Here is a 26,126-nt window from a genome sequence, read left to right as displayed (position 1 = left end):
TCAGTTGATGCGAATCTTCCAGTCAGCATCAACACTCAGGGCTAAATTTTCCAGCGTCAGCGCAGAGGTCTTCGTACTGTATGTGAAAACCACTTCTTTTTCTTTGCCATCTGAACAGGACAAAGAGTTTACTATATAATTTAAAAAGAACACTTCTGAAACACAGTTACATGTTGAATCCCTTCAGCTTTTAATTCAGACTGTCCCTACCACTGGTGGAAAAGAGTGATTAAAAAAGAAATAGTAGTCAAATCTGCCCAAGATACACAAAAGAATGCAGCAGAATTGGAAAACTCTTTTTTTTCTGACCTTTCAAGCTATGGTACATCCAACTATGAAACTATCTATCTAAGGATTTTTCTGAAAAAAATAACCCTTGTTTCAGCATATGTCTTTCTCCAAGCACCCTAAAAGTCCCCGAGATTGACAGGTGGAGGCAGAAAGTCCACATCCACATGATTCCCAAAGTGAAGGGATGAGCATGGAAAGCAGCCAGAAATGATAAGGCCTTTCTGTAAATGCTACTGCCTATCCATACGGGATCCCTCACAACTTCTAGAGATCCCCCATATAGTTGAGAACTCCAGACACTTTTGAATGAGCAAGAGAAAGGAAAAGTAATCCTCCTTTTGTCTGCAAGTTTCCTGTTCTAGACTAGGCAGGCTTATAGATCTGAGCAAATGGTCCTTCACTTGAAATGCTCTCTGGTCATAGTCTGTGCAGGGCAAAGTTAATTGTCCTGAACTAGTTAATTCTGAATCACTTTTACTGAAGTACCTATGGCCTTACAAAACAACGGTTCTTCAGTTCTGCATGTCACAGTAGTGGTGAGTAGCTGCTGGCTCCTTTCACTAAATTCTGCCCTTGATATTAAAAAAAAGTAGCACTTTAAACAAAGACGCTCCCTATGTGGTAACACTTTCTTTTACAGAGCTGTCAGTTTTCCACTCCTAGTGAGCAGCAGCAGAACAACAGTATTTTAAAAAACAGTAGTAAACCAGAAGTCAGTTCATTACCTTTGGACCAGGCTGTCACAAAAGTGGGTTGCTGTCCAAATCCCAAAACTACCACCCGTTCAACCACACATGTAGTGCGGTACTGGCCGCTTTCATCTCCGCAGCTGAAAGAAGAACATTATTTGGTAACACTCGTTTCTGTCCATCAGCACAAGTTCAGCGTCATACAGTACAAGTACTGCTTCAGTCTCACCCTGTGCTGGTTTCCTTTCTTCTATTTACCTCTCTCCTGAAGCAAGTAAAACTTTCTCACATTATCAGCTAATTTTTCACTGCATAGCAGATTTCACAAAGTTAGAAGAAAAGAAGTTTGAGGAGGTATTTTGTGGCAAAAAGCAAGGTCTTGACAACCCGAAAAGTTATGGATTTCTGCAAAATGGTAGTAAAAATTCCTAAGTATATATGTAAAGCCAATTTTAACATTTTTCGAACAATATGTTTCAGTGTGAGGTACAACTATTTTTCATTTTGTAGCTAATCTAATTTTTATTAAAAAGCTCTAAAAAAACTCCAATTAAAACAAAACTTTCCGGCGCGAACAGAATGTTTTATCATTCATCTCAAAATGCCTTTTTCCCAACTCCTAGGTTTGCTAGCAATTTAACAACGTTTTTCTTTTCTATCCTGAATTTTTAAGCTTTTCAGGTTTCATATCCCAGATAAAGAGATTGGAAGCATAATTTTAACTACATTACCACAGCTAGTCTGTAGTTTTGATCTGTGTTAAATTTTGCAGTTTTAGGACCACCTCCTGCATATTCTTAAACACTGAACGAATAAAGGAAGGCCTGTAAAATCACCATTTATGCCCTGCACAGCCCCATGGGAAACATACCTCAATAGCAAAAGTGTCACATGGACATATTTAGCATCTCTTTCCTTACAAGGAGACGTGGATATTTTTGGCTTTTAGGTTGTTTCACTCAACCTTTGCAGGTTGTATCCCCCCGTGCTTCCTTTCAAGTGCTTTTCTTGTATATTTTTGCCATGCTAATATATATGGTGCATTGGTTGATGACTTCTGGAGGGTGTCTGTGCTTCCCACACAGAATATCTCAAGTTGGAAGGGACCCATAAGAACCATTAAGTCCAACTCCCTGCTCCTTGCTGGACTACCTAAAACTAAATCATATGACTAAGAGCATCATCCAGATGTTCCTTGAACTCTGGCACGTTTGGTGCCTTGCCCACTTGCCAGGGGAGTGTGTTCCAGTGACTGACCACCGTCTCAGTGAAGAGGATCTTAGAAAAAAAAAAAATCTTAGAAGATACAACTCCAGGTGTTGCCTATTTGCAAACCTCCCAGTTCACCTTCTTTTGCCTCTCTGATTAGCTTTACTCTTGCTGATGACTTTGCGTTTGATAAATCTGTAGAATCTGTAGATTGGACTAGACGGAAACTGTATGAGACAACTTATTTCACGTGTTGCTGCCCTTACACTCACGCAGAAGGTTGTTTATCTCTTCAGTTTTACGGCAGATCCCACTAAGCAACAGATAAGACTAATACTTCTACATTAGTAAGAAGGACTCATGAACTAGTAAAGGCATTTCCAATGACAGCATCTTGGCAGCTTTTGTCCATAATTGCTCTTACCTGGAAGAGAGAATGTTCTTGTGGAAAGTGAATTTCCGATACAGGAACTGCTTCTTGTGGAGATACTGAAATGAATGCCCATCATCTAGGTAGAGTTCACCTATCGCACAGGCCTGCGAAACACACCAGATGGAGTACAAATTAACAGCAGCTCCTACTGCTGGGCAACGAAATTAGAAATATCTCACTATATGTTATGCTTCATAGTAAAGGGCGTGTTTCATTTTTCTTTAGCAACTTGTATCTCTGGAAGGCTTAGGGAGTCCAGCTCTGAGAATACTTGAAGACTTGGAGGTCTTGGTTTTGTAAACTGATGTGGGTACCAAGTGTCACCTCATTTATGAGAAAAGACAGTTGTGGGAAGTTCTCTGTGTTCAAGAGTAAATTCTTGTCCTATTCATTCTCTGTTCCTTCTCCTAAGGGACTAGAGGACGGCTGAGAAAGGTCAGAAAAATGTTCTGCCTCTGCTATACTCAGTCTCACTTTGAGGGAAGAATGGGAGGGAGGTGGGAACCCCTAGCAAATAGAAGTGGAGAAGAGGGCATACAGGTGCAGATATCATTGTGCTGACTGAACTGTCAAAAAGGTCAGATGGAGTAAAAGACAACTTTGTAAAGGGAACATCATCTCAGAGTACCTCTGTGTCTAGGGCCACGTGGAGTTCATAAGAAATATCTATCATCCATTCAGTGGATTTTCCAGCTGTGGTCTTCAATGGTATCACAGTGCCCCCCCGCTGGAATACAGGAATCTGCAAAAAACAAAGCCAGGGTAGAAAGGTTCATATACTCTGATCATATATTTTTAAGTTGGAACAGGGATAACTGAAGCTTGCTCCTATCAAAGCTCAGAAATGAACTTTTACCACAAGTACATAAACTATTCAACTAACAGTGAGAATAGCAGTAATCTTCCTGTATGTGTACAAGTGAAATATCTTTGCTTGGAGAAGTCACCCTTACATCATCTCCCTTTTCTCTACCACCAGACACATTAGTGTTCCATCCAACAACAAAGGAGATGGGAATTCTCTACAAAAGCTACTTTAGATTACATTCCTACAAGGAAATCAAAGTGTCACTTTTCTGATTTTGAATGTTGAAAAAACAAAAGCCTACTTGTTGGGGGTTTTTTTCTGCTCAATGGAAGTATTATTTTAAAATAAAAACATACATTCTCCAGTGTTACTGGAATCTTCAGAGTGCCTGGATCTTCCATTTGTTTAAATTCCCTGAAATCATACCAAATCTAGGAAAAATGAAAAAAGAATGAGCATAACATATATAGCAAGACATATCCCCTCTACAGATGCAGTTACTTTTATGTTTAACCTTACTGTCTCTATTCCTAACAACCTATTTCATGTGTAAGAAACAGCATTTACTTTTTAAATCAAATGATCTAGATGGAAAGAATAAATCCTCATTCCTGAAGCACAACAATAAGCTGATCTTTTCTACAGTTTGCATAACATCTTGTATGTCTTAATGCATCTGGAAGTGCAAAACAATGAAATACCTTTCTTGTTATCTAGAAATGATGAGTTCCAGAATGAGCATATTTACACTGAAGTGAAAATTAACAACCAAGTTGTTAGTAATAGGTCACAAAAAAGAGCTACATCTGAAACTTCCCATGCACCACACTTGGCGGCAGTTTTATCTGCTTTAAGTTGTGCCAGGCAGTCAATTCCCACAGAGTTCCTCATAAAAATATTTTTTCTTAACTTGTTTGGAGAGCCTAGTCTGTTTTTCTCCTTATATTGGGAAGAATTCAAAGTGTCCTCGGCTGCATTAGTGGAGTCACAAGGCTCTGCATGGTCTCACACTCCCTTCTTTGCTGCTGTCTTTCCTCTCACTCCTTGCTAAACTCTCAGGCTTTCCCTTAGGAACTATTTTCCCCAAATTCCTTCCCTTCCTCCACCTCTCAGCTGCTGCAGCCAAACGCTGTGCAGGAGTGGATCACAGTGCCCCCCTGTGGATAAATAACTTTACTTCAGAGAGGAACTGATCTCTACATGTCAGTCTTGGCTACTCACGTCCCAGGCTACTGAGGCTTGCATTTCCTTGTTACAGTTTTCCCTCACCACAGCTTCCCTCTGATTTCCTTATGACCCTTCTTCAAAGATCCCTTTTCTTTCACATAAAAGAGAAGTTTCAACCAAAGAGAAATACATGAAATTTAGTGAAGCTGTTTCTTGGTATTCCATGAGAAGCAGCAAGCCTTGAGGGGAGATTTAAATTATAGGAGACCTGAGATTTGTGCAGCAGATCTTGGAAAAGCAAGAAAGTAAATTTGCTGTGAGCCAAGGATGTGAGGTATCAAGGTGGAAAGAAGGTTCAGAGTGGCACAGAATGGCCAGCCAGCACTTGGCACAGCGGCAGTGCTCAGCAGTTACAAGATGAGGAGCTGGAATGTTGCTGTATAAAACATTCTTTGGGCTGAATAGCTGAGCAGCTTCATAGAATGTTCATGTTCATCCTCACCTCCTCTGAGCCTGGAAGCAGAACATTCACTGCCTTGGCCTCTGGCTCTGTGACCGGATGCACCAACAAAGCATTTCCTGGGGGGAAAAAAACCCAACAAACTAACAAACAACAACAACAAAACAAAAACAAAAACAAAAACCCACACAAAAACCCTAAACCAAAACCATAAACATGGCTGTGGTCTCATTGGAGCAGCAACTGTGTCTCTGGAGTTGTCAGCCTCCCATAGCCATTTTAGGGGCTTACTTGGGCACCTCATGTGCTGAGGTTCGCTTTCTACTGCAGAAAAAGGCATGTGTAGGGAGCTGATGGCTACTTGGGTCTTGTTCTGTTATGGCACCGGGATGCAGCTGGGCGGCACTGTATACACACTGCTTGGAGGCACTTCTGGGTCCCTCATAGTCTAAGAGATGGCTGCCTGTTTGCTCTTTGGTTGAACAAAAAAATCCTCTGTTCTAACCAACAGAGAGGAAGACTTGTACCAAAAAAAAAAAAAATCTGCTTAAGCTTATTGCACTGCTAAAAAATACATTACTGTATAAAGACTATACAGTTTGATAAACTTCCTCCCTCCTCGCCCACTGGTGATGTGAGCTGAAGTCCTGGAGTCCTCTGAAATGCCTTCACCGTACCTAGCTTTGCTGCTGTGTCCTGCCTACCTCAGTCAGACTATGGCACGACAAGTGAATGTCTCTTCATTTGAAAGCCATCAGTAGGCACAATTCAGCCCAGAGGTAAGAAAAAACTAATGAAATGCAACATTCCCCTCCCGCTCTCTCTTCCTGTATAGGCTGAATGTGCTTTACACAAACACACTCAGACCTCAACCTTAGTTTCTGAGAAAGCTGGTTTTAGCAGCCAGCGATACTGGAGTAAAACCAATCGTGTTTGGATGGTAGTTGTTTGCTACTGTCATTTCTGAAGCAGACTGTGGTCTTAGCTGCTACAGCAAACTTCCGTGGTTCAGGTCAAAAGAAACCATGTTTTTTTGAAGTGACTAGTGAGGTTGAACTCAGAAACATTGAGTTTTTGCATCTCATATGACCTCTATTTTCACAGTTCTGTTAAAACTGGGCTTAAGAGGTCTCTAGTTCTATGTTCAGTTACAATATAATTTTTAAAAGTCTTGGGCAGAGTTTTCATGTTTTCTGTCATGTGACACTCTTATCACTGCAAAAATATTTAACTCAAATTCCAGATAATGAGAAGACACCTGCTTACCCAGCATGTACTCATTTTCCACACCAAAGGTTTCTATTTTCCCTGGAAACTCTACCCAGAGAGGCCTGTAGAAAGAAAGATAGTGAGATTCAGTTAGTTTCTCCTCTCCCACCAGCCTGTTCAAGGCCTCCTGGCATTTTCAGGCTCCATTTTCCCCCTCTCTTTACCAGGTATGGCTATCAGGAACTGAAGATAAGGCAAGGTCCTCTTCTGTGCCTTAAAGTACCCCTTTTGCATCACTGATGACAGTTCCCAGAACAACGTGGGTTAGGAAACTCCAAGATACCTATAGTTTGGCCTCCTGCAGCCTCGTTTTCTTCCCTGCTGCATTCTTCCTCACAAACTTGAACTACATATACTTTCTATACTACATATACTTCCAAACTTCCTTCTAGCAGAGACGGATGAGCCTTTCTATCGCAGTCTACCAGCAATGCTGACGCCTGATGAGCCAGTCCCTGCAGCACGGTCCTTCCTGTTCTCTGCAGCTTTTACCGCATGTCTTCTCCTGGTCACGGCTGAAAAACCTGCACCAGAGTTTCTCTCTAAAAAAGGATAGTGCAACAACCATCTGGCTACAGAACAGGAGTTGTACATTTAAAGACTGAGAGATTATGATGATAACAGCTCAGTCAGAGACAGGGTCTGGGTTTCCTTACACAAAAAGCCGGTCTCACCTGCTCGCTCAAGGGCATCCACTTGTTCCCTGCAGCCCTGCTGCTCATGTGCTTGCTCTTGAGACTATTTTCCATTACGCTTGTCTCAGTGAGAAAAATACCCTGCTTCCTCTCTGATTCTGTACCTACTGCAGCCAATTTAACATAATCAAAGTTTAATACTGTGGGCAGTGCACATATCAGCATACGCTTCATGTCAAGAAAGACAGAAACCCACTATGCCAGTGCACACAACAGGGGCATCTACGCCTACACATGTGCAGACAGATGTTCACACGATGTCTGTAACGCAAATCATCTTCAAAATTGAAACCACTCCACCCTTTTCAAAGAGACCTTTATGCTTTCAAAACTTTGGTGATGTATTTGCATAACAGTAAGTAAAGGTAAATGTGATACAGAAGGACAGTCCTAGGGCAACCTGGACGGCACAGCAATACCAGGGAGATTACTGACATCCATCCCTTGCGGAAAGGACTGTTGTAGTCAGTTCCACTGAGACACTTTCTCAGGGGTTAGAGAGCAACAGAACAAATGTTTATTTTCTAATTTAATTTCTGTTCTAGATTATTAGATTTTCTACTAAAAGAAAAATAGTAAGAAATACTGCAGAGATAATCAAAACACCAATATGAAATAAGCTTTTAGAACAGTAACAATTCAGCAGTAAGAAATATTTTCATGAGGGGCAAAATGGCCTTCATGTTTTAAGTCAGCAAGTTCAGAGTCCATTAACCACTTCAGTGTGGGTTGGAATACTACATAATGTTCTTAACATGAGGAGAAGTTTGGAGACCATAGTACTTTACAAACATGTTTAAAGGCTGTGCAGTGTTTATTAAATTAGTGTGTTCCAGGTGTCATTTGAAAAAAACCTCAAAACACAATTTGCCTCCCGGAAATCTGCCAAACCTTGCAAAATGCACGAAAATAGAATTTAGTGATTTTTGTGTGTTTTTTTCTTTTTTTTTTAATGTTTAAATAAGCAATCACAAAAGTAAGAGATGGTAATTTAACTTCCCTCCTCCATGTTAACTTCCTGAAGATAATCACTAAAGCTCCTGACTTACGCTCTTACCTCATAACTGGTTCAGCCGCGGTGTGTGCCCGATAGAACAGTGTGTATAAGTATGGCAGGAGGACGTAGCGCTCTCTAATGGCTTCCCTGATGATCTGGGTGTTCTTCTCCCCAAAGAGCCACGGTTCTCGCCGTTTGCTCTCCATGTTAGAATGACCTCTGAAGAAGGGCTGGTAGGCTCCAGCCTGATACCAGCGAACAAGTAATTCTGGTTCTGGATCTCCAATAAACCCTCCCACATCAGCTAGATGTTGCGCAGACAAATAAAAATACACATTTTTGGAAATTATTCTGAAAAATGTGAAGTTCTCCTCTAACAGACATTCCAAGTGTATAAATGCATGCATTTCACAGTGTGCTTGCAGTTGTGCTGTTGGGCAGCTGTTCGTCCAAGTAAGAGTGGAAAACTTATCTAACAAGTTATCCTTTAACAAAAATCTCAGGAGAGCTTTTGGAGGCAAAGCAAGTGCCTTCCCGGTGACAGAGAACTGCCACAGTGATGCTATGAAACGCCACCGGAGGGTCGCTGCTCCACATGGAACGCAAACACTACATAAGAGTTAGTGGAGAAATGACGTCAGGTTATTGGTTTCTAAAACCAGGCTAATCCGTGAAAGTGCCTGGAAATGCATTGGACTGTTGAGCTTTCCACCATCTCTGCATAGTGTTGAAGTCTATCTTGGGATACAAGCTTGGTGGCACCAGTGATTTACGCACAGTGAGCAACTCCTTACCTCCACAGAATGAAATCCCTGCCATGCTTATGGTGAGAAGCATTGGAATGGATATTTTCAAGTAACCCCACTCTGCCGTGTTGTCTCCAGTCCACACTGCCCCTGGAAATACCTAGTTTCAGTATTACTCAGGAAAATTGGGTGTATGCTTCAGCTTATGCTCGCAGTTAAGGAAAGAATACAAGGGTGGTCACGAACTACTGGTGAACTGTTGTTCGCTGCAGCTTTTTTTCTTTATACATTCACGCTCCTGAAATATGCAGTAAAAGCAGGTAGTGGTTGTTACTCTGATTTTAACTTGTACACACTTTGCCAGCCTCTCCTGATTTTTTTAACCACTTGCACTCTTACGAGCTCACCATGTGAGTATTTCTAAGACAGTTTCTGTCTTTTATAGACTTTACTACACATCAGACTTAATAGAACAAAGCAGCATAGAAGGCATCCAGCTAGTCCTTACTTACCATACTTCTGTGATCCAGCAAAGAAAGATCTTGTGAGAACAAATGGTCTCTCTTTTCCTGAAGAACGTCTGATGAGTCCTTCTGCAGTTGCCATTTGCTGAAAATCATTAATATAAAATTCAGGAAGACAAACTCTATCATTAGAATATTTACACTGCCTTTTTAGTCCTTCCCAAGCAGGAAACTTGAGAAAACTGTACCCACAAATAATACCTATTATTAAAACAATACTTTCTTATTAGAATATACTTGAAAAATTAATTATTAATATCACGTAGTCACAGCCAATGTAATTTACATCGTTATGGTGAAGAGGCACAGATGTTGTCACATTTTCTTGTGACCAGTCACAGAGTTTCCTTCAAATATGGCAGCATCCAGCACAGCAGAGTTTCAGTCCTTGGTGGAGGTTACAGAATACCTATTACTGTGTACATTACCACATTAGACATACTCTGTGAGAATAACTGCTCGTTTGTGTCTCCAGATACCCTACCTGGTAAAATCCGTAGAGGTTGTGTACCTCCCGATGCTCCCAGTTGTTGTAGTGCACAGCATCTTTCTGCATCGTCAGTTCTGCCCCTTTGAAGACTGAAGGCTCATTCATGTCATTCCATACAAAGAGGATATTAGTGGAGCCCTAAGACACAGGGTTGCAATTAGGACATGGCAGAGCCATTGCTGTGACTTGGCGTGTTCATGTCTAGTGGGTGTCAGACCACACTGTGGTAGAGTAGAAACAACAGCAGGGAAGCCACACATGGTGATTATACTCCTGTGTAATGCTGTGACTCGCTGCCAGTTATGATGGCATTTCTTCTGGTGGCCCTTCTGGTCAGGGTGGCAGCCTACAAGCCCACTTTATTTTTGCAATTCTTAAAAAACTTAGTAGGTACTTTGCTGCCTTCTGGTGAGGCAAAAGAGGCAGTGAAAAGAGAAGTATTAAATAGCCGTGAGGAAAAAAAATCAGAGAAGGCCAGAAGAGAAAAACTGGAGAGGAAAAGCAGCATGGGAAATGTCCACTATGCATGTCTACTAAGGGAATGGTTTCCACAACTGTACGGCAAAGCAGAACTATGGGGGCAGGGGGGATGTGTGGAACCGGAGGTGTCCAGCAGGGTTCATCCAGACACTTTGAGCACTAGGCAGGAGTCCTGGAAGGAAGGTCAGGGTGAAGTGACCATGAGCCGTAAGAGAGCATTCCCACCTCGCTCCTTGGGTGCTATCATGGTAGTAAAAGCTGGAATTGCAGCAGCTGTGTTAGATTATGGGTTGCTAAAATGCCTGCAGTTTGTCCATTCTACCGCTGCAACTAAGTGAACAGGTTTACTGGTGGCATAGGGGTTCCAACTATCTTAGTGTAGACGAGGCAGTGGAGGAAATCCTTCTGTGGTACTTCAGCTTATCAAGGTATTTTCCTCTACATTATGATAATGCAGATACAAAAGCCACCGACTTGCTTAGCCAGTAGTTTATGTTCGCTCTTTCCATCCCTTTTTTCCCTCCATTTTCAGGCTTTCTGGGATATGTAGATCAGAGCAAATAAATACATACACACCTTGTATGTTTTGAAGGCAAATTGATCTGCATACCATTTTCGCACTTCAGGATTGGTGAAATCCAGGTAACAAGAGCAACCTATGGATGTGGGAGACCCCAATTATTTTGATTTTCAGAGCATGCATGCATTATCTTCGCACCTAAATACAGTGGCCTAAAGCTAGGATGCTTTCCAAAATGGGTAGCAATAATATAGTTACTATTGTTTCTGAGACAAAAGTTCAACAGCAAATTTTAGGCTGGCATAGAACTCAGTACACCCCTTGACATGTTCTGCAGACCAACACACGTAGACCGCGGAGGTCTGAAGCTCAGCGCCATGTAAGGATGACTGCTAGCAGTTTGAAATATGTTCAGATGTGAACTGGAAGCCAGGGAGACACAGCATCCCTGGTATTTTGAGCACAAACAGGAACGTGTCACTGAGAAGCTGAATAACTACATCCTGCCATGCTATTAGAACTTGTAATGCATCCTTGATTTTTCCCACATTCATTTCTTTACCAGGACTGTGGGCTTTCTGTCTGCAAAAACAGGTGACAATCTCCTTTGCCTCCCCGCAATGAGATCTCCTCATGAGAAAAATAACCACTGTATTAAGATTGAATCAAAGTCTTCAATATCAGGGTTCACTTAATTTCATCCAGCCTACTCAATGCAACGGACCAGACTGCATTTCTGTTATCTAAGACAGGCTGGGAAGAGGGATGGATGTTCTGATCAACAAATACAACTCTTCTAGCTCTAGGCACTGGGAATATGTGCAGAGCCAACAGACAAGTTGTACAGCTGAGGCAATTAGAACATGACTGTACCAAAGAAACCACAAAGTATTTGAAATGATGAATAATTACAAAAAATGTAATGAATGTAAAAATTTAATTACACTTCCATGGGTCCCAATTAAACTACTCTGCAGAATTTTTCAAATAAACAGCTTGAAAAGTAGGGACAGAGTGGTTTTTTTACCTGGCCAACAGATGCCCTCAGAATCTTGCCCATTTCTGTCTTTCACAAAATATCCCTTGTCTTTTGCCTGTGCATACAGGGTATACATGGGATCAACCTTAATGTGGGGATCTACAATGACGACAAGCTGCCAGGATAAGAAAATAAAATGCATTATTAGCATCAGCTGTACTGAACAAAACATTTAAGAGTTCACTTTTGATAAAAGGAAGATCATGAGTTCACTTCAGGTAAAGAAGGTAGCTATGTTACTAATTTTAGAAGGCAGTAACCATTGGTTGTATACACTGCGCTAGACTTAGGTGTAATAGCTGAATTTACAAGGAGGGCATGAATTCATGCTTACCCGGCTGAAATAAGGACCAAACCCCATTGTTTCAGATAAAAGCAAGTACCCTAACCCCTAAAACCACTATGTTTAATTCACTGCTGTATTGTATGAATGGGAAAATATCTGACTTGAATGTTTATGTCCCTGCTTAAAATCATTTGCCTTAAGAAGTTTGAATATACCTTCATTTGTATAGCATACAGCAGCAACAGAAGCTTCTAATCATCCACAAAATGTATTTTGCAGTTTCTTTCTGCTGCCATCAGCCACCTTCCTGTAAAGCTGAGAAAGTACTACACCTCCAACTAAGATTTATTATAAAACTTGAATGCTATTTGAACAAACCCCCATTCACTGACTTCAGGGAAAGATCAAGCAATTCTATAACTTTAAAATGTACACAGTTAATATCTGGATGCTTCTATCATTCCAAGGAAAGTATTTTAGCTGTAAAAGCAGAAATAAAGACTGACTAAGCTAACAGGCTGCACATCATACCAGGACTTCACCAGAAGGAAAAAACATTTAGTTTACGGTAAGTAATCATATCAGCCTGAAGGACAAATCTCGATTAGTATAAGCAGAAAATAAAAAGTGTGATCAATACAAAGAAAAGCTGAAGCGAGAACAGCAACTAACAATGGTAAAAGTTGATGTTAAGTAGGAAAATTTTCCCCTGTGCCCATCAAGGACAGCACTGGGTTGCTCCTGCAAGATGGAGTTTCACATGGGTCAAACTTAACCCTTCCATTAGGGTACAGAACAAGGTACAAAATAATAAAAAGGCATGAGGAACTGAGTTAAACAAGATAGCTGGTGCACTGGAAGCATCACCAGACCACAATACAGTCTAATTTACTCTGTTGCAGTTGAACTGTTGCCAGCATCTGAAGTACCCTAGTTAAAGATGGACAGGGTAGGTTCACGCTACAAAGAAATATTTAATTTCTTCCTGCTGTATTATTTACCTTGCGTTTTTTTTTCCTGAGATGTTCTTGCATTTTTCTGGGGTTTTGGAATTTCTTTTTGTCCCAAGTAAAATATCTCTTGCCATCTGTGTGCTCTATGTCCAGCCATATCACATCATAAGGAATGTCATGTTCATCAAAGCCAGCATCTACTGCCTTGACATCTTGCTCATCCTCGTAATTCCAGCGGCACTGATGGTAGCCCAGAGAAAAAAGTGGGGGCAAGGCTTGAGTGCCTGGGAAGAATATATGCATGATGATGACACTGTTAATGTCCTTCAGGATTTTATCTAGAGACTAGAAAAGTTAACATGATTAATACGTATTTGACTGGACCTAGGGAATGGTGGCCTCAGCTGAGTCTAGAGCATGTCTGTATGGGCTGTATCCAGAGGAGTGTGGCCAGCAGGGCGAGGGAGGGGATTCTGCCCCTGTACTCTGCTCTGGTGAGACCCCACCTGGAGTGCTGCGTCCAGCTGTGGAGCCCTCAACATCAGAAGGATATTGACCACTTGGAGCGAGTCCAGAGGAGGCCACGAAGATGATCAGAGGGCTGGAGCACCTCTCCTATGACGAAAGGCTGCGAGAACTGGGCTTGTTCAGCCTGGAGAAGAGGAGGCTCCGAGGAAATCTCATTGCAGCTTTCCAGTATCTGAAGGGGGCCTACAAGGGTGCTGGGAGAGGACTTTTTACAAGAGCCTGTAGTGATAGGACAAGGGGTAACGGGTACAAATTGAAATCAGGGAGGTTTAGATTAGATATCAGGAAGAAATTCTTCACAGAGAGGGTGGGGAGGTGCTGGAACAGGTTGCCCAGAGATGTTGTGGCTGCCCCATCCCGGGATGTCTTCAAGGCCAGGCTGGATGGGGCTTTGAGCAACCTGGTCTAGTGGAAGGTGTCCCTGCCCATGGCAGGGGGGTTGGAACTAGATGATCTTTAAGGTGCTTTCCAACCCAAACCATTCTGTGATTCTATGATTCTATGTCCTCATACCAGTGACTGAACTCTTGAAATAACAAACATTACAATGGAGTCAGCAGCCAGGAAGAGCAGAGGGCTATAATGACAATACAAGAGTGAGAAGGAACTTGCTGTTCCATGATGCTGAAGTGTTATTCCAGTAACCAATATAAATTTATACTTTAATTTTGTCCAATGTAAAGATATTCTAGATTAGCTTAACTGTCATTAATGCAAACAATTAAAGAGTTTTTAATCAGTAGATTGCAATTTCTGTGACTGCTTGAACCTGAGTAGTGTTGACTGGCCCACAGGTGCTGCAGTACAAGGAGAACCATGGAATTGCAATTGTTAGGAATTTTAAAAACAGAAAACATGTATGTATGTATGCAGGAACATGGCAAAAGGGAGCTGGGAAACTTTCCCAAGCGCACTTCTGCTTGGCGAGATCCTCTTGCGATCTGGCTCCTTTCCTATTCCTGTTCCGCTGAACCACATTCCCTCCATAACATCTATGCAGAAACCCCTCATTGCTAACACACTAAAGAACTACCAGGAATGTTTCTGTGCTTTTAATTTTCTTTAGTACATAAAGAACTTTGCTTTCATAAAACGTTACTCCTCTTGCCTCCGTTTTTTCAGTCTCCTCCTGAGCCTCTTGCTTCTTTCCTTTCCCGTATCTGCATGCCATCTCTGCTCCCTTCCCTAATGGACACACTGGACAGTTACCTATCTTCTTTCTCTACTCTCTAGGATAGATTACTCCCTAACTTCAGTCTCTTCTCATTATAAGGTGGCCTGTCTTGATGGTGACTGGCAATTCTAGCCCCCTGTGTCTCCTCTCTTCAGCTGCGGGAGCAGTTTCAGACAGCAGTAACTATGCTGGCTTCTCAATTAGCGCCGAATTTGGCCAGCTGCAGGTGCTAGGGAAAACAAGGATGGAGGCCCATCTTCACAAGGCACCAGCCTTGGCTCTATAAACTGCAGTTGGGGAACACCTGGCCTCCTGCACACAATGAGCTAGGTAAATATTAAGCCACTCTTGGGTACAGCACGTTCCTCAGAGAATCTCCAAGATGAATGTCCCATGCTGGCCCCGGTTACGTGAGCTAGTACCTGTCAGTTGTGCAAACTGTCTGAAGATATCGAATGCAGTCAGGAAAACATCAATGATCCCGCTTTCTGACATCCAACGCACGTCAGTTAGAGGCGCTGCTCTCTGCTTAGCGGTCTCTGCAGCAGATCCAGACAGCATGTGCTTTGAAGGAAACCAAGGTAAAACTGAGTATCTCTCTGTCAAAATTTTGTTCAATGAAGGAGGAAAGATGGAAAACCACAAAACTCACTAACACATACCTGGCAGCTATCAGGAATACACACTGAATGTTTCTTTTATATCCTTCACAAATCCTTACCTTGCATACTGCTTATACAAAATATGAAGTAATAGTTAATGAGAAAAACTGGGTAATGAAAGGCAAAGTAATTAAAGCTTTACTGTAATTAAAGACTCTGCCTTTTCTGCAGGATCTCTGAGTAATGTCTATTAAGTATACCATGAGTAATAAAGAAAATTAATAATTTTAACCATGTTAAGAACTGCTGGAATAAAGCAAGGGTTTGGTTGGGGTTTTTTTTCACCATTTCAATTTTACCAGAATTCACATGTGTGTCTTTCAGGAGTTGAGTTAATTATTTCCTGAATATTTTATGTTTCTGGAAGGTCAATTACATTCCACAGAAGAATGAGCCTGCTAAGCAGAAATGTGTGTCGATTCTAAGAAATTAAAAACTCAGAAATATTCCTTAAATCCAAGAGATTGTTCACCCTTTTTTCTGCCTGCTACATCCACCTGTGTAGATGTTTTCTGCTTCAACATTACATACTTCCTCTCTGCTTTCTCCTGTAGACCTGTTAAGGCATGAGTTCTGTAAGTCAACTCTTGAAAGGAGTCATGTCCTTGTTCTTTTCAGTGGTTTAAGACAACAGATTTAGCAGCAGGGAGGACAGGAGGATGAGACTGAGAATTCTTCATTAGGGAGCAAAAGATAAATCTCCAATAATGTTGTCATGTTCCTGTTGGGCCTGTCCTGGAGTGGTTTTTTTCATTATTAAATCCTGAGGAAAGTAAGCAACTCACCTCACCTACAGCCTTTGTGCTAATGTCCACCAGAGTTTCTGAAGAGTTCAGCCAGAAGATCCCTGAAGTTCTGTTGGGCTTGTGTGCCAAGAGAAGGGGCACTGAACCATAAATGCCTATTTTCTCATGTATCTTGTGGCCGAAGATATCCAAATTATAAAGCCGGTAGGCATCACCATCACTAGGACAAACAGATGTGTTCGTTACATGTAAGCATCCTGCACTAGGCCAGTTTTAGCTCTACTGCCATCCCACTAAACTGAGTGAATACTCAGTGAAAGCTCTATATTATGGTCTTTTGTTTAGAATCCAGAGCTGGAACATGGACAGCCCTGATTACTGCTCCTTTGCTTTGGTCCTTGCTCTCTGAATCAAACAGCATTTTTGCTGCCAGACTACTGCTCATTTGCTCTAAGTCCAAACATATGAATTCTGAACTCTCCCATACTCCCATGGAGTTTCTCTTTTAAGAGTTCTGCTTAACATGGCCAATACTGCAATACTAAAAAAAAAATAAAAATGCATGGAAGATTGAGGGAGAACAGAAGGGGTCATTCACAAAACTGCAGAGAGAAAAGGGAAAGCAGAACAACTTACTCCATGTGGACAAGGGCTGTGATTCAGCTTGCTGTATCATTAAACTAAAATATAAACTACAAGATATACGTGTCTCAAGCTGTAAGGCAATGTTATAGCTCTCCTCTACAAAAATTATAGTGCTTTCACGCACCATTTGCCTCCTTTACCTGGTGTTTTTGAGAAGAAGTGTTTCTGTGTGTTGTGGTATTCCATAAACATGGTCAAATCCATGTAAGGAGAAGTCCATGCCTACAGAACTAGGACCTGTGGGTATAACATTAAAAGATAAGATCACAGAGTTCTGTTCTCAAGCTTAGCTGAAAGGAACAGAGAAGAGCAACTTAACGGAAAAAAAACCCAAAATATTAAAAAGCAAGTTTCTAATAATTAGCTCTTTCATCCTTGATCTCAACTTCACTTTCACTGTCACTTCTGTATTACAGAGCTAATGTTTTAAGCAGGTTTTATTGAATTTATTCTGATTTTGATCTGCTTAAGAAAATAAAATTAATCACTTGAATAGAAAAAAACCCCATGTAACAGTGGGTCACTTTCACTTTCTCTGTAGTGAAACTGCCTAAAATTATCACCTGTTTCTATCCCAGTACCTACAAGCAAAGCTTTGCAGCACAGTGGTACAGCAGAGTGGACTTTAGAGTCAGAGTTGCCTGTTTTCTACTTGTCTTCAGCTTCAGCCAGGGGAGCAGATGCACAAGAGCCTCTGCCAGTGATATCATCTTGGCACATTACTGAATCCAGAGGAACCTTTGGCAGGTGAGCAGAGATCCTGTAGACTGACAAGCAGTGACTTCAGGATCAGAACCTGACCATACGGACTTTACTCTTCCAACACAGAGAAACAGAAAAAACCCATGATGTTGGCCTAATACATCAGATGATACAGCATAAACCACAAGGGCAAGAGCTTTCTGTCCCTCTGTGTCTTGACTGTGAACGGAAGAAGCCTCTGTTACCTAAAGGAAGCTCTTGCAGACTTCCCTCTCCCTATTGCAGCTGCTGGTTAGTGCTGGTTGGTACAGAAGTGTGAAGGATAGTGGCAATGGACAAAGCTCACCTACTCAACTAATGCAGAATGCAACTGGACAGGCAGCAGATGGTCATAAGTTTTGGTAATTAATATTTTTAACTGTATTTGAGCTACTGACCTACAGGTTTCTATAACTTTCTTCTTATCCCTTAAGACTGCTCAGTATTTCCTTTTGTAGTCCCCCACTTATTATGAGTTTTTCTGTGACAATTATTAATGCTTAGATATCATGATTTCTGGTATGTTGTGAGACTAAGCTACAAATGAAATCAATGTTATGTGCTGATGCTACAACAGGAAAAAAGAAGAGAAAAAGGAAATAATGCATTATATACCAGTCACCCAGCGCAAATAGTGTTATGCTGTGTCAGAAATGGTACACAGTGAGCTGCTGAAATGGGTCTCATTTAATGTGTCCTAGCAGAGATCTAATGAATATTTCCAGTACTTTTTATTACCCATTGCTGATATCTGATAGGCAAGTTAAAAGGAGTGAGCCAGACACTGATAAACATTAAACAGCTAAACAGAAAGCACACACAAATATGAATGAACACAGGTGTACACAAAGCAGTAAAGCTGTTTTCAGAACTAGACTGAGACTTACCATAAGCTTTGATGTCCAAAAAGCTGCCAAATTTCTCTTGCCAGAGACCTAGATCCTCATGTTTCTCCTGCATAAACAGAACCAGCTAAGCCTAGCAAACGCAACTGCTCACACAATTTCTAAGAAAAACATTGTTTGTTCATGAGTTTTGCTGTATACTGTTAACTGGGTTTTTGCCTAATACGGTTAGTATCAATAAATCCAAAACACAATTCAGATGCTGCTGCAGGTATTTACACTGAAGAACTGACGTGCTAGTGGAGCACACATGCACTCTGCTACAGCATAAAGGTAGTGTCTGAGGTTTTGGATAGAGCCACAGCATGACACAGTACCCCAAGTTGGAAGGGACCTCAGAAAACCATCTGGTCCAACCTTTCAAGGGAAAGGGAGCCTAGATCTAGCACATTGTCCAATTGTTCTTGAAAACCTCTAGTGATGGGGACTCTACGACATCCCTGGGGAGGCTGTTCCTGCGCATGATTGTTCTCAATGTAAAAAAGTCTTTCTTCCGGATGTGGAACGTTATCATGAAATGCAAAGATTGCATAGATGGAACCCAACCGGAAAACCTACACAAAGAGAAACCAACCCACTCCCCTAAACAGCGAGAGTCAGGCAACAAACAAATCTCAAGACTCTCCAGAGTCTTATGTGTGTAACTCACACTTTTAGCCACCTTCCAATTTTGAGCCTGGTGCCCTGCCATTCATTATGCTAGACTTTCCACTTTTTGTAGCATCTTTCCTGGTTTCCCCTCCTACATTCATCCCAGAATAAGTGGATGTGGCCTCTTGCAGCTTTGTGACCCTCCCCCAAGGCAAGCACGCTCCCTGGCAGAACCCAGAGTTCAGACATGAGTATGCTAAGGCAGCATATCTCCTGCCGTTTATAACAGGATGGGGGAGTAAGCAGCCATCTGCTCTACGGGAGGCTAAAATTATATCATGGACATAACAGCCTCCTGAGAAAACCAATATGTGCCTTCACGCGCTGCCAGGCCCTGGTCAGAGAGAATCTTATTTCCATGTTAAGCATGAATGTATGTGGAGCCACGTTTTTGGACTGTTAGAGAACATGTCTCGTTCTTTTGAAACTGTCTTTGCAAGCAACAGCGAGTTTGAAAATGACCGAATATCACCCCAAAACTTCCTTTTACACATCTCCTCCAAATCAAATGAGAGAACAAAAGAGAAAGGCCAAAAAGGCCATGGGAAAAAAAAAAAAAAACCCAACATTTTTGAGCCAGATCCACCTGACTGAAGCCCTGGTGAAACACATAAACCTTTATTCAATCATGAATTTGCAAAATATCTCAATATGAAATACCAGGTCCTTTTTCAGTTTTGCTGGGAACTGGTTAAACTATGTTTGTAAACACAGTACCAGAAGAAATCGTGAACATGTGACTATAATTAATCCTCTTTTCTACAGAATATTCATGCTGGGATTGGAGAAAGCATGGGTTACCTTAGAGGAATCACTTGCTGCCTCCTCCTTGTTTTCTGCTGTAGGTTTTCTATTGAAAACAAATACATAGAAATAATCAGTTTACTGTTAATGTAAGGAAGGATTTCAAACAGAAGATTCATATAGGATTATGCATTGGCTTATACGGATAAGAGTTTTGGTGCTTGACTATTCTGAAAATTGTTGTCATAGTTGAGAGCTCTAATTAGCAAATAATTTTAATATTCAATGCCTTCAAATAGCCTTCACTTCATATTTGAGTTAAGTTGAATCCTTGGTCTTTCACATTTATTTCTGTGTCAGTGTTTTACCTGCCCAGAAGATCCTCACTTCTTTGTTATTCTCCATTACGGGCTCTCCGCTAATTACAATTTTTGAAATAAAGCTCTTTAAGGAGAGATGCTTGCTATGCTCTTTGCCTAGTCATGACATGTCCTGCACTGCGGTTTCTCACACTTCCTGCACTTTGTGGTGGGACTGACCTGAAAAATCTTGAAGCTATATAGCACATTGTAAGTTGAACAAAACTTACTTCAGGGGCTTACATGGTGTAAAACTTACCTGAAGAGTAAGTTTAAACACAAAAGGAGATGAAACTAATAACCTCATTATACTACCATCACTCATTCCTGAGAAAAAAAAGGGGCACCAGGATACTGTAGTGTTTTACAGAATTGGCCATTACATGAGGTTAGTATTTTGCACATGGCTGCTGCAAAGGATAACAACAGTCTGCAGTTAATCTATCTAGAATTTCTTTGTTAAAACCACCATTACTGGTATGAAGTAAAACACAGATTTCAGTGCACAACAGCTTCTATCATAAAATTGTTTATCTTCATCTACAGCACAATTAGTACATACCACAATGCAACAGAAGAATACTGTACCTATCACTGGGAGGTGGTCGTAGGTGCTCAAAATATAACAAGCCATTGGAATTCATGCTCAGAACAGTCTCACCCTTGAACTGTAGCTCAATCTGGAAGGGGTTTGCTGTGACTTGAAGTCTGTAGTCCTCATTAACACTTGACAGCACCAAAATACCTGCCTCTTTCTGGGATATAAAGAGTCTGGAAAATGAGAAGCAGCACGTGAAATCCATTGTAACTAAATCTGAGACAAAAGATGGGCTGAGAACATCCACATACAATATAAAAACCTCAAGGCTAATGTTGAGGCAAAGAGCCCCAGAAATACATTCAATGTTCAGGATTCACTGCACAGTGCAACTACAGAACTTTCATGAAAACTATGCAGTTTGCTTTCTTTTCACATTAACAGGTAATGCCGTCAGGTAAAAATGATGCATCATAACAAGCAAGCTATTTTCTGATTGGGTCACACAGCCTCAAGTTTCTCATGCACATGACAAAACTTTCTCCTATCTATTTAGCATGAATTTTTGAAAGTATATTAACAACATGCATTTTTATTTTCTCTTTCTCTGGTAAGTTTGTATTATAGAGAGACAACTGTAGTGTAACGGAAACGAGGCAGGAGGGAAACACTCTCACAAATGGAGCTGTATGAGTTACTCAGGTGCTAAATCACCTTCACATCACTTACCTCTGGGTGGTAGGTTCCTTTATAAGGACATCAGGAACTTTGTATCTTGCTCTGAGAGGAGCTGCCTCATCAATTTTAAGCCTGAAAATATTGCCTTCTATTTCATAAATTTCTACTTGTAAAAGAACCTGGGAGCAAACAAACAGATAAACTGGTAGCGACAACAAATACCAACTCGTTTTTCAACTCAAGAGCACAAAAACTTCCTGTCTGGGAAAAAAAAACCAACATGCCTGCTTTCTGACTTAATGTTCTTTAGTATTGCTGAGCAGCAATCTGAATTTACACCAGCTAACTCTACATCTCCCCTTTGAAGAAGCAACTCTCCTAAGTGGAGTCTTCAAGTCTCGTGTGTCTAGCATTTTGCAGCTCTCCTGACAAGCAACGTGTAAAACAGGGGTCGTGCACGCTAATCTTGACGTCTGGGCAATTTCACTACTGTTCTGCCAACGTAAAAGTGGGATACCACTCAGGCGTGAGCTTCCTACAAAAACGTCAGGGCTCTGCGTTCTCTGGCGTTCACAGTGGTGCTGACACTGATGAACTCTGTCAGAAAGACACCTAAAACAAATGCGTAATACCGCCCTACCCGCTGTAACTTGCTATTTTACAGTTCAGGGAACTGGGAAGCCACTGTTCCAGCTCATACTAAATTACTTATTTTTCTTCCATGGAGGAGCCCTACACCACAAGTAAGATTTTTTTATTTTTGATTTCTTAATCCCTCCCCCCATGAGACACAAAACTGGCTGAAGATTTTTGGCCTGCTCTCTTTTCCCTCTGTCTTGAAGCCAATCATCAGCCCTGCTGTCTTCAAAGGCATGAAAGACTGAAACAGCCATAAGACCGGAGGGAGAGCAGGCAAGAGAAAAGATTCATTTGGAGTTCTAGATCCTGCTTCCTAGGAAATATGTTACATAATGCCATCTTTGTATAAACCCCCAAATAGTCTAAGAAGCCACAGAGCCTTCAGCCTTTCATCTACCTTCAAATCTAGACAAAAAATAGGCCCCTTTTCCTGTGCTGACTGCAAATGGTCAGGATTAACAAGAGAGGCAGAAAATACACTTATGCAGAGGATCTACGTAGTGTAATGCTGAGGGCATGGAAGACAGCTTCAGTTCCAAACTCCCATAATCAGAGGATGGGTTAGGTTGCCTGTTCCCTGAGCGAATGTGCTAGCTGCTAAGCTGTTAAATGAAAAGAAATAGAAGACATTCCTCTTCCTGGCTGTCTTCTTAAATGCAAAGACAACTTCTTTTTCCCCAAAAAACTGCCTTTGAGCAAACAAAGTAATACAAAGGTATGGTTAGGAGGTGCTGGAACATAGGTCTTCTTATTCTGTTACAGAAAAAGAATTTATTATTTTGGAAGAGTAGAGAAAGCTGAATTGGAAACATTTTTCTCAGCTAAAAAGAGTTCTACTCAGATTTTTTCATAAAGGTGCTAATAATCATAGAATCACAGGATGGTTTGAGTTCGAAGGGACCTTAAAGACCATCTAGTTCCAACCCCCCTGCCATGGGCAGGGACACCTTCCACTAGACGAGGTTGCTCAAAGCCTCATCCAGCCTGGCCTTGAACCCTTCCAGGGATGGGGCATCCACAGCTTCTCTGGGCAACCTGTTCCAGTGCTTCACTACCCTCTCCATGAAGAACTTCTTCCTGATATCCAATCTAATAAGTTCCTTAAAATACCTGTTTGCCTTGTACAGTCTCAAGTTGTCAACTAAATACTGACTGGTAAGGACAACTTTAGGCTGACATGTTGCATCATACCTTAAGTATCTATCACTGAAGAATCTCAAAACCTGCAAGTATTATCAGACTTGTTAATAGTCCCTGTTTTTAATGTGAGCACCCTCTTATGCTAGGTGGGATCTCACCTTATTCTCCTCATGAATAATTTGGAATTTGACACTGTCATCACTTAACGTGACTGAATCCAGCAATGCTCGATACAAGGATTTTCCAGGGTGTAGAAGTTTCTGACGCCTGTCAAGACAGAAAATTGTTTTTTGGTCTCCCCAGCTGTTGTGGCTTATATTACGCAGAGGGACATGCTATTGTTAGAAATGTTTACTTAATAGTTTTGAAGCTTTTCAAATACAATTAGTATCAGCGTTTCACATCAAGGAGAAAAAGAAGGAATATATTCTGAACACATATAGATGACTATGAATGAGACATTAGAGAGGTTCGGTCACTCATCACCACCTGTAGGGTTTTTAAAAACAATTTAATCTTAATTCAAGTGTCCAACTAAATTACTGGTTGACCAGTTAGATTCTTTTTCTTTCGATGACCACAGAAATTGCAGATGAATTACTTGTTTTTCATTTTCTGTCGTATATCCCTGCTTGGTCTGCACACCCCCCTCCCACCTGCCCCTGTGAGCAGCTTCTACAATTCTGTGATGATGAAGCAGCCTATGTTTGTAACTTGTAACCTCCTGAGCACACACCAAGGAAATTGTTTTTCAACAAGCCTGCTGAGTACGGAGTTTGGATTACAGCTTTTGGGCCTGATGATGTTTTTGGGACAGAGACCCTGAAATAGAGGCTCTTTCAACTGTTTGTAGAATGGTCCTTGCTGAGCCCAGGTTTTATGACCTATTTGAAGATGAGAGTGTCTTGGGGGCTACCTTAAAGGGAAATTGCTTCATTAGTAAACTGACCTTGTTTCCTTGCAAACAGATACTGCACAAATGCAAGGAATCAGATAAAGGATTTATTTTAAAGCATAGCAGAGACAGGATCTGATGCTTGCCAACAGCAGGCAACTTCTGGCTGAGAAATTAGATGTGTTAAGTTAAAATGGGAACAGGCTAGAAAGGGCTGGTGTGAAAAGAGGACCGAGTCCTGCTCCCATGGGCAAAATGTTAGCTGGGGTTTTCTGAACATAATTTCCTGCAGAACAGAAATTACTATCTGAAACTGCAACCTAGTATGTCAGTGGCTAATACTGGGCAATCATTCTTTTCACCCAGGCAGCACCGGATAGAAGACAATGGAGGATGGGAAGAAAAAAAGCAGAAGGAGAGGTATCTTAGAAATGGGTTGAGAAGGATCACTTACCTTAAGGTTAGCTTTAAGAGACTAATGAACTAGAATTTAGATTTAATGCTAAATTCTGGCCAAGGTACTTGTTCAAGAGGACTGCAATAATTTATGCTATTAGTCACAGACTAACGATTTCTGTTGAGAATTCTGCTGTTTTGAACTATGGATAATTCAAGAAATACCCTCATCAAGAAAACAACCTGTGTCTGAGTGCACCTATAGTCAAAATATTGCTGGAGCTTTGACAGATGAGAGGACTGACTCTTCTGAATGTTAGCAGAAGAGGTTTTTTATGCAAGATTCCACCTTTTAATGAACCTTTTAAAATATGCTGTTCATTGCTTGCTGACAGGTGAGTGGAATGCTCACTTTGAAGGATAAATCCTGAAAGTAGCAGACTTGCTGTTACTAAAAATCAATGTGTAACTACTTAGTGCATCTTTTAATATTAATAGGTTAAAAAAAAGATAAAACAAAAAAAAAACCCAAAACCAAACCACCAAAACCCACAAGCAACAAACCCTACACTACAATTCTTCTCTTTACCTGTAGAAAGCAATCTGGTTGCATTCCTTAAAGGTGCTTTTGTCCACCGCCTCATCTTGGACACTAGAAAGAGCAGATAAAGAAAACGTTTAAATGTGCTCACCGAACACCTGCTAGACGATCAGATGATAGGGGTCCTCCTCAAGAGGGGTAAGGATTAAAGAGAGTGCAGCACAACGGCGGTGACATGAAATGTGTTGGACTGTGTTCGGATATGGGAAGAATTTCTTACACGCTTGGTTCCATGCTAAACTGTTTCCTTTTAAACTTTGATAATTTTGGCAAACAACTGAACCTGTCTCTAACAGAGCTGAATTTCAGCACGACTGAATTCTTCAGGCTTTGCATTTTGAAGCCAGATCTCTCTTTGCAGTCAAATAGCACGTTCCAGTAATAAGAATGGAGAAGGAGGCAGCATTTATGAAAAGGAGAAACCCTGAACCCTTCTCTTCTACCTGCAGTGGGACGGATGACGGAGGGAGGCTTCCGACGGCCCTGCTGACAGCTCCGTTATCGCTAGGCTTGAGGTAACTTTTAGAGCCATTAAGTAACAGTAAATTTTTGGCTTGGTGGAAAAAATGGATTGCCAGTAGTGTCTATCATCAAAATACTTCCCACGACATACTGAGTTCGGACATACGTGGAAGAGAATAAGGTATTGGTACTGGCAGGCAAAGAGCTGATGCTTACAAAGTACTTAGTAGTTGTATACATACGACATATATAATGCAGATGGGAGCCATCCACGAAGACTCGGTCACAATTACTGTGAATTTAGTATTAATAGACCTGGATTATTATTAGACTAAGCAAATATTTAGGCAATTTAATCCTTCCCGGTTTTGCCTGAGGACACCCGTGCACTGTCGGGTTTTTGCAGCAGGTCTGCGGGACCCTGTTGCCGTATTTAACACCCTACAACCGGACTACCTTCCAGGGGTGTAGCCTGCCCCCGATCCGACCCGCTCCCTGTCCCCCCCTCCCCGCCCCGCGGCCAGGTAGGCAGGAAGGCTTCGTCCCGGCAGGGGCGGCGGGGACGG

General features: G+C 41.4%; 1 protein-coding gene across 1 annotated transcript; it reads right to left on the bottom strand.

Moving 5' to 3' along the window:
* Positions 1 to 25,157, bottom strand: GANC (glucosidase, alpha; neutral C; the record flags this gene model as incomplete). Its single annotated transcript, XM_010159338.1, has 23 exons — positions 1 to 110; positions 1,017 to 1,120; positions 2,614 to 2,726; positions 3,251 to 3,364; positions 3,787 to 3,861; positions 5,100 to 5,176; positions 6,324 to 6,388; positions 8,079 to 8,322; positions 8,813 to 8,914; positions 9,277 to 9,373; positions 9,773 to 9,916; positions 10,835 to 10,914; positions 11,806 to 11,932; positions 13,105 to 13,340; positions 15,181 to 15,322; positions 16,206 to 16,386; positions 16,952 to 17,048; positions 18,440 to 18,506; positions 19,910 to 19,958; positions 20,800 to 20,982; positions 21,479 to 21,606; positions 23,365 to 23,473; positions 25,087 to 25,157. Coding segments are annotated over 23 exons (2,715 nt in total), but the record flags the coding sequence as incomplete, so codon positions are not given.
* Positions 25,158 to 26,126: the final 969 nt, after the last annotated feature.

This window comes from Eurypyga helias, unplaced genomic scaffold (genome assembly GCF_000690775.1).
Source record: "Eurypyga helias isolate BGI_N326 unplaced genomic scaffold, ASM69077v1 scaffold22939, whole genome shotgun sequence".
Taxonomy (NCBI): Eukaryota; Metazoa; Chordata; class Aves; order Eurypygiformes; family Eurypygidae; genus Eurypyga; species Eurypyga helias.
This window is presented reverse-complemented; position numbering and strand designations above follow the sequence as displayed.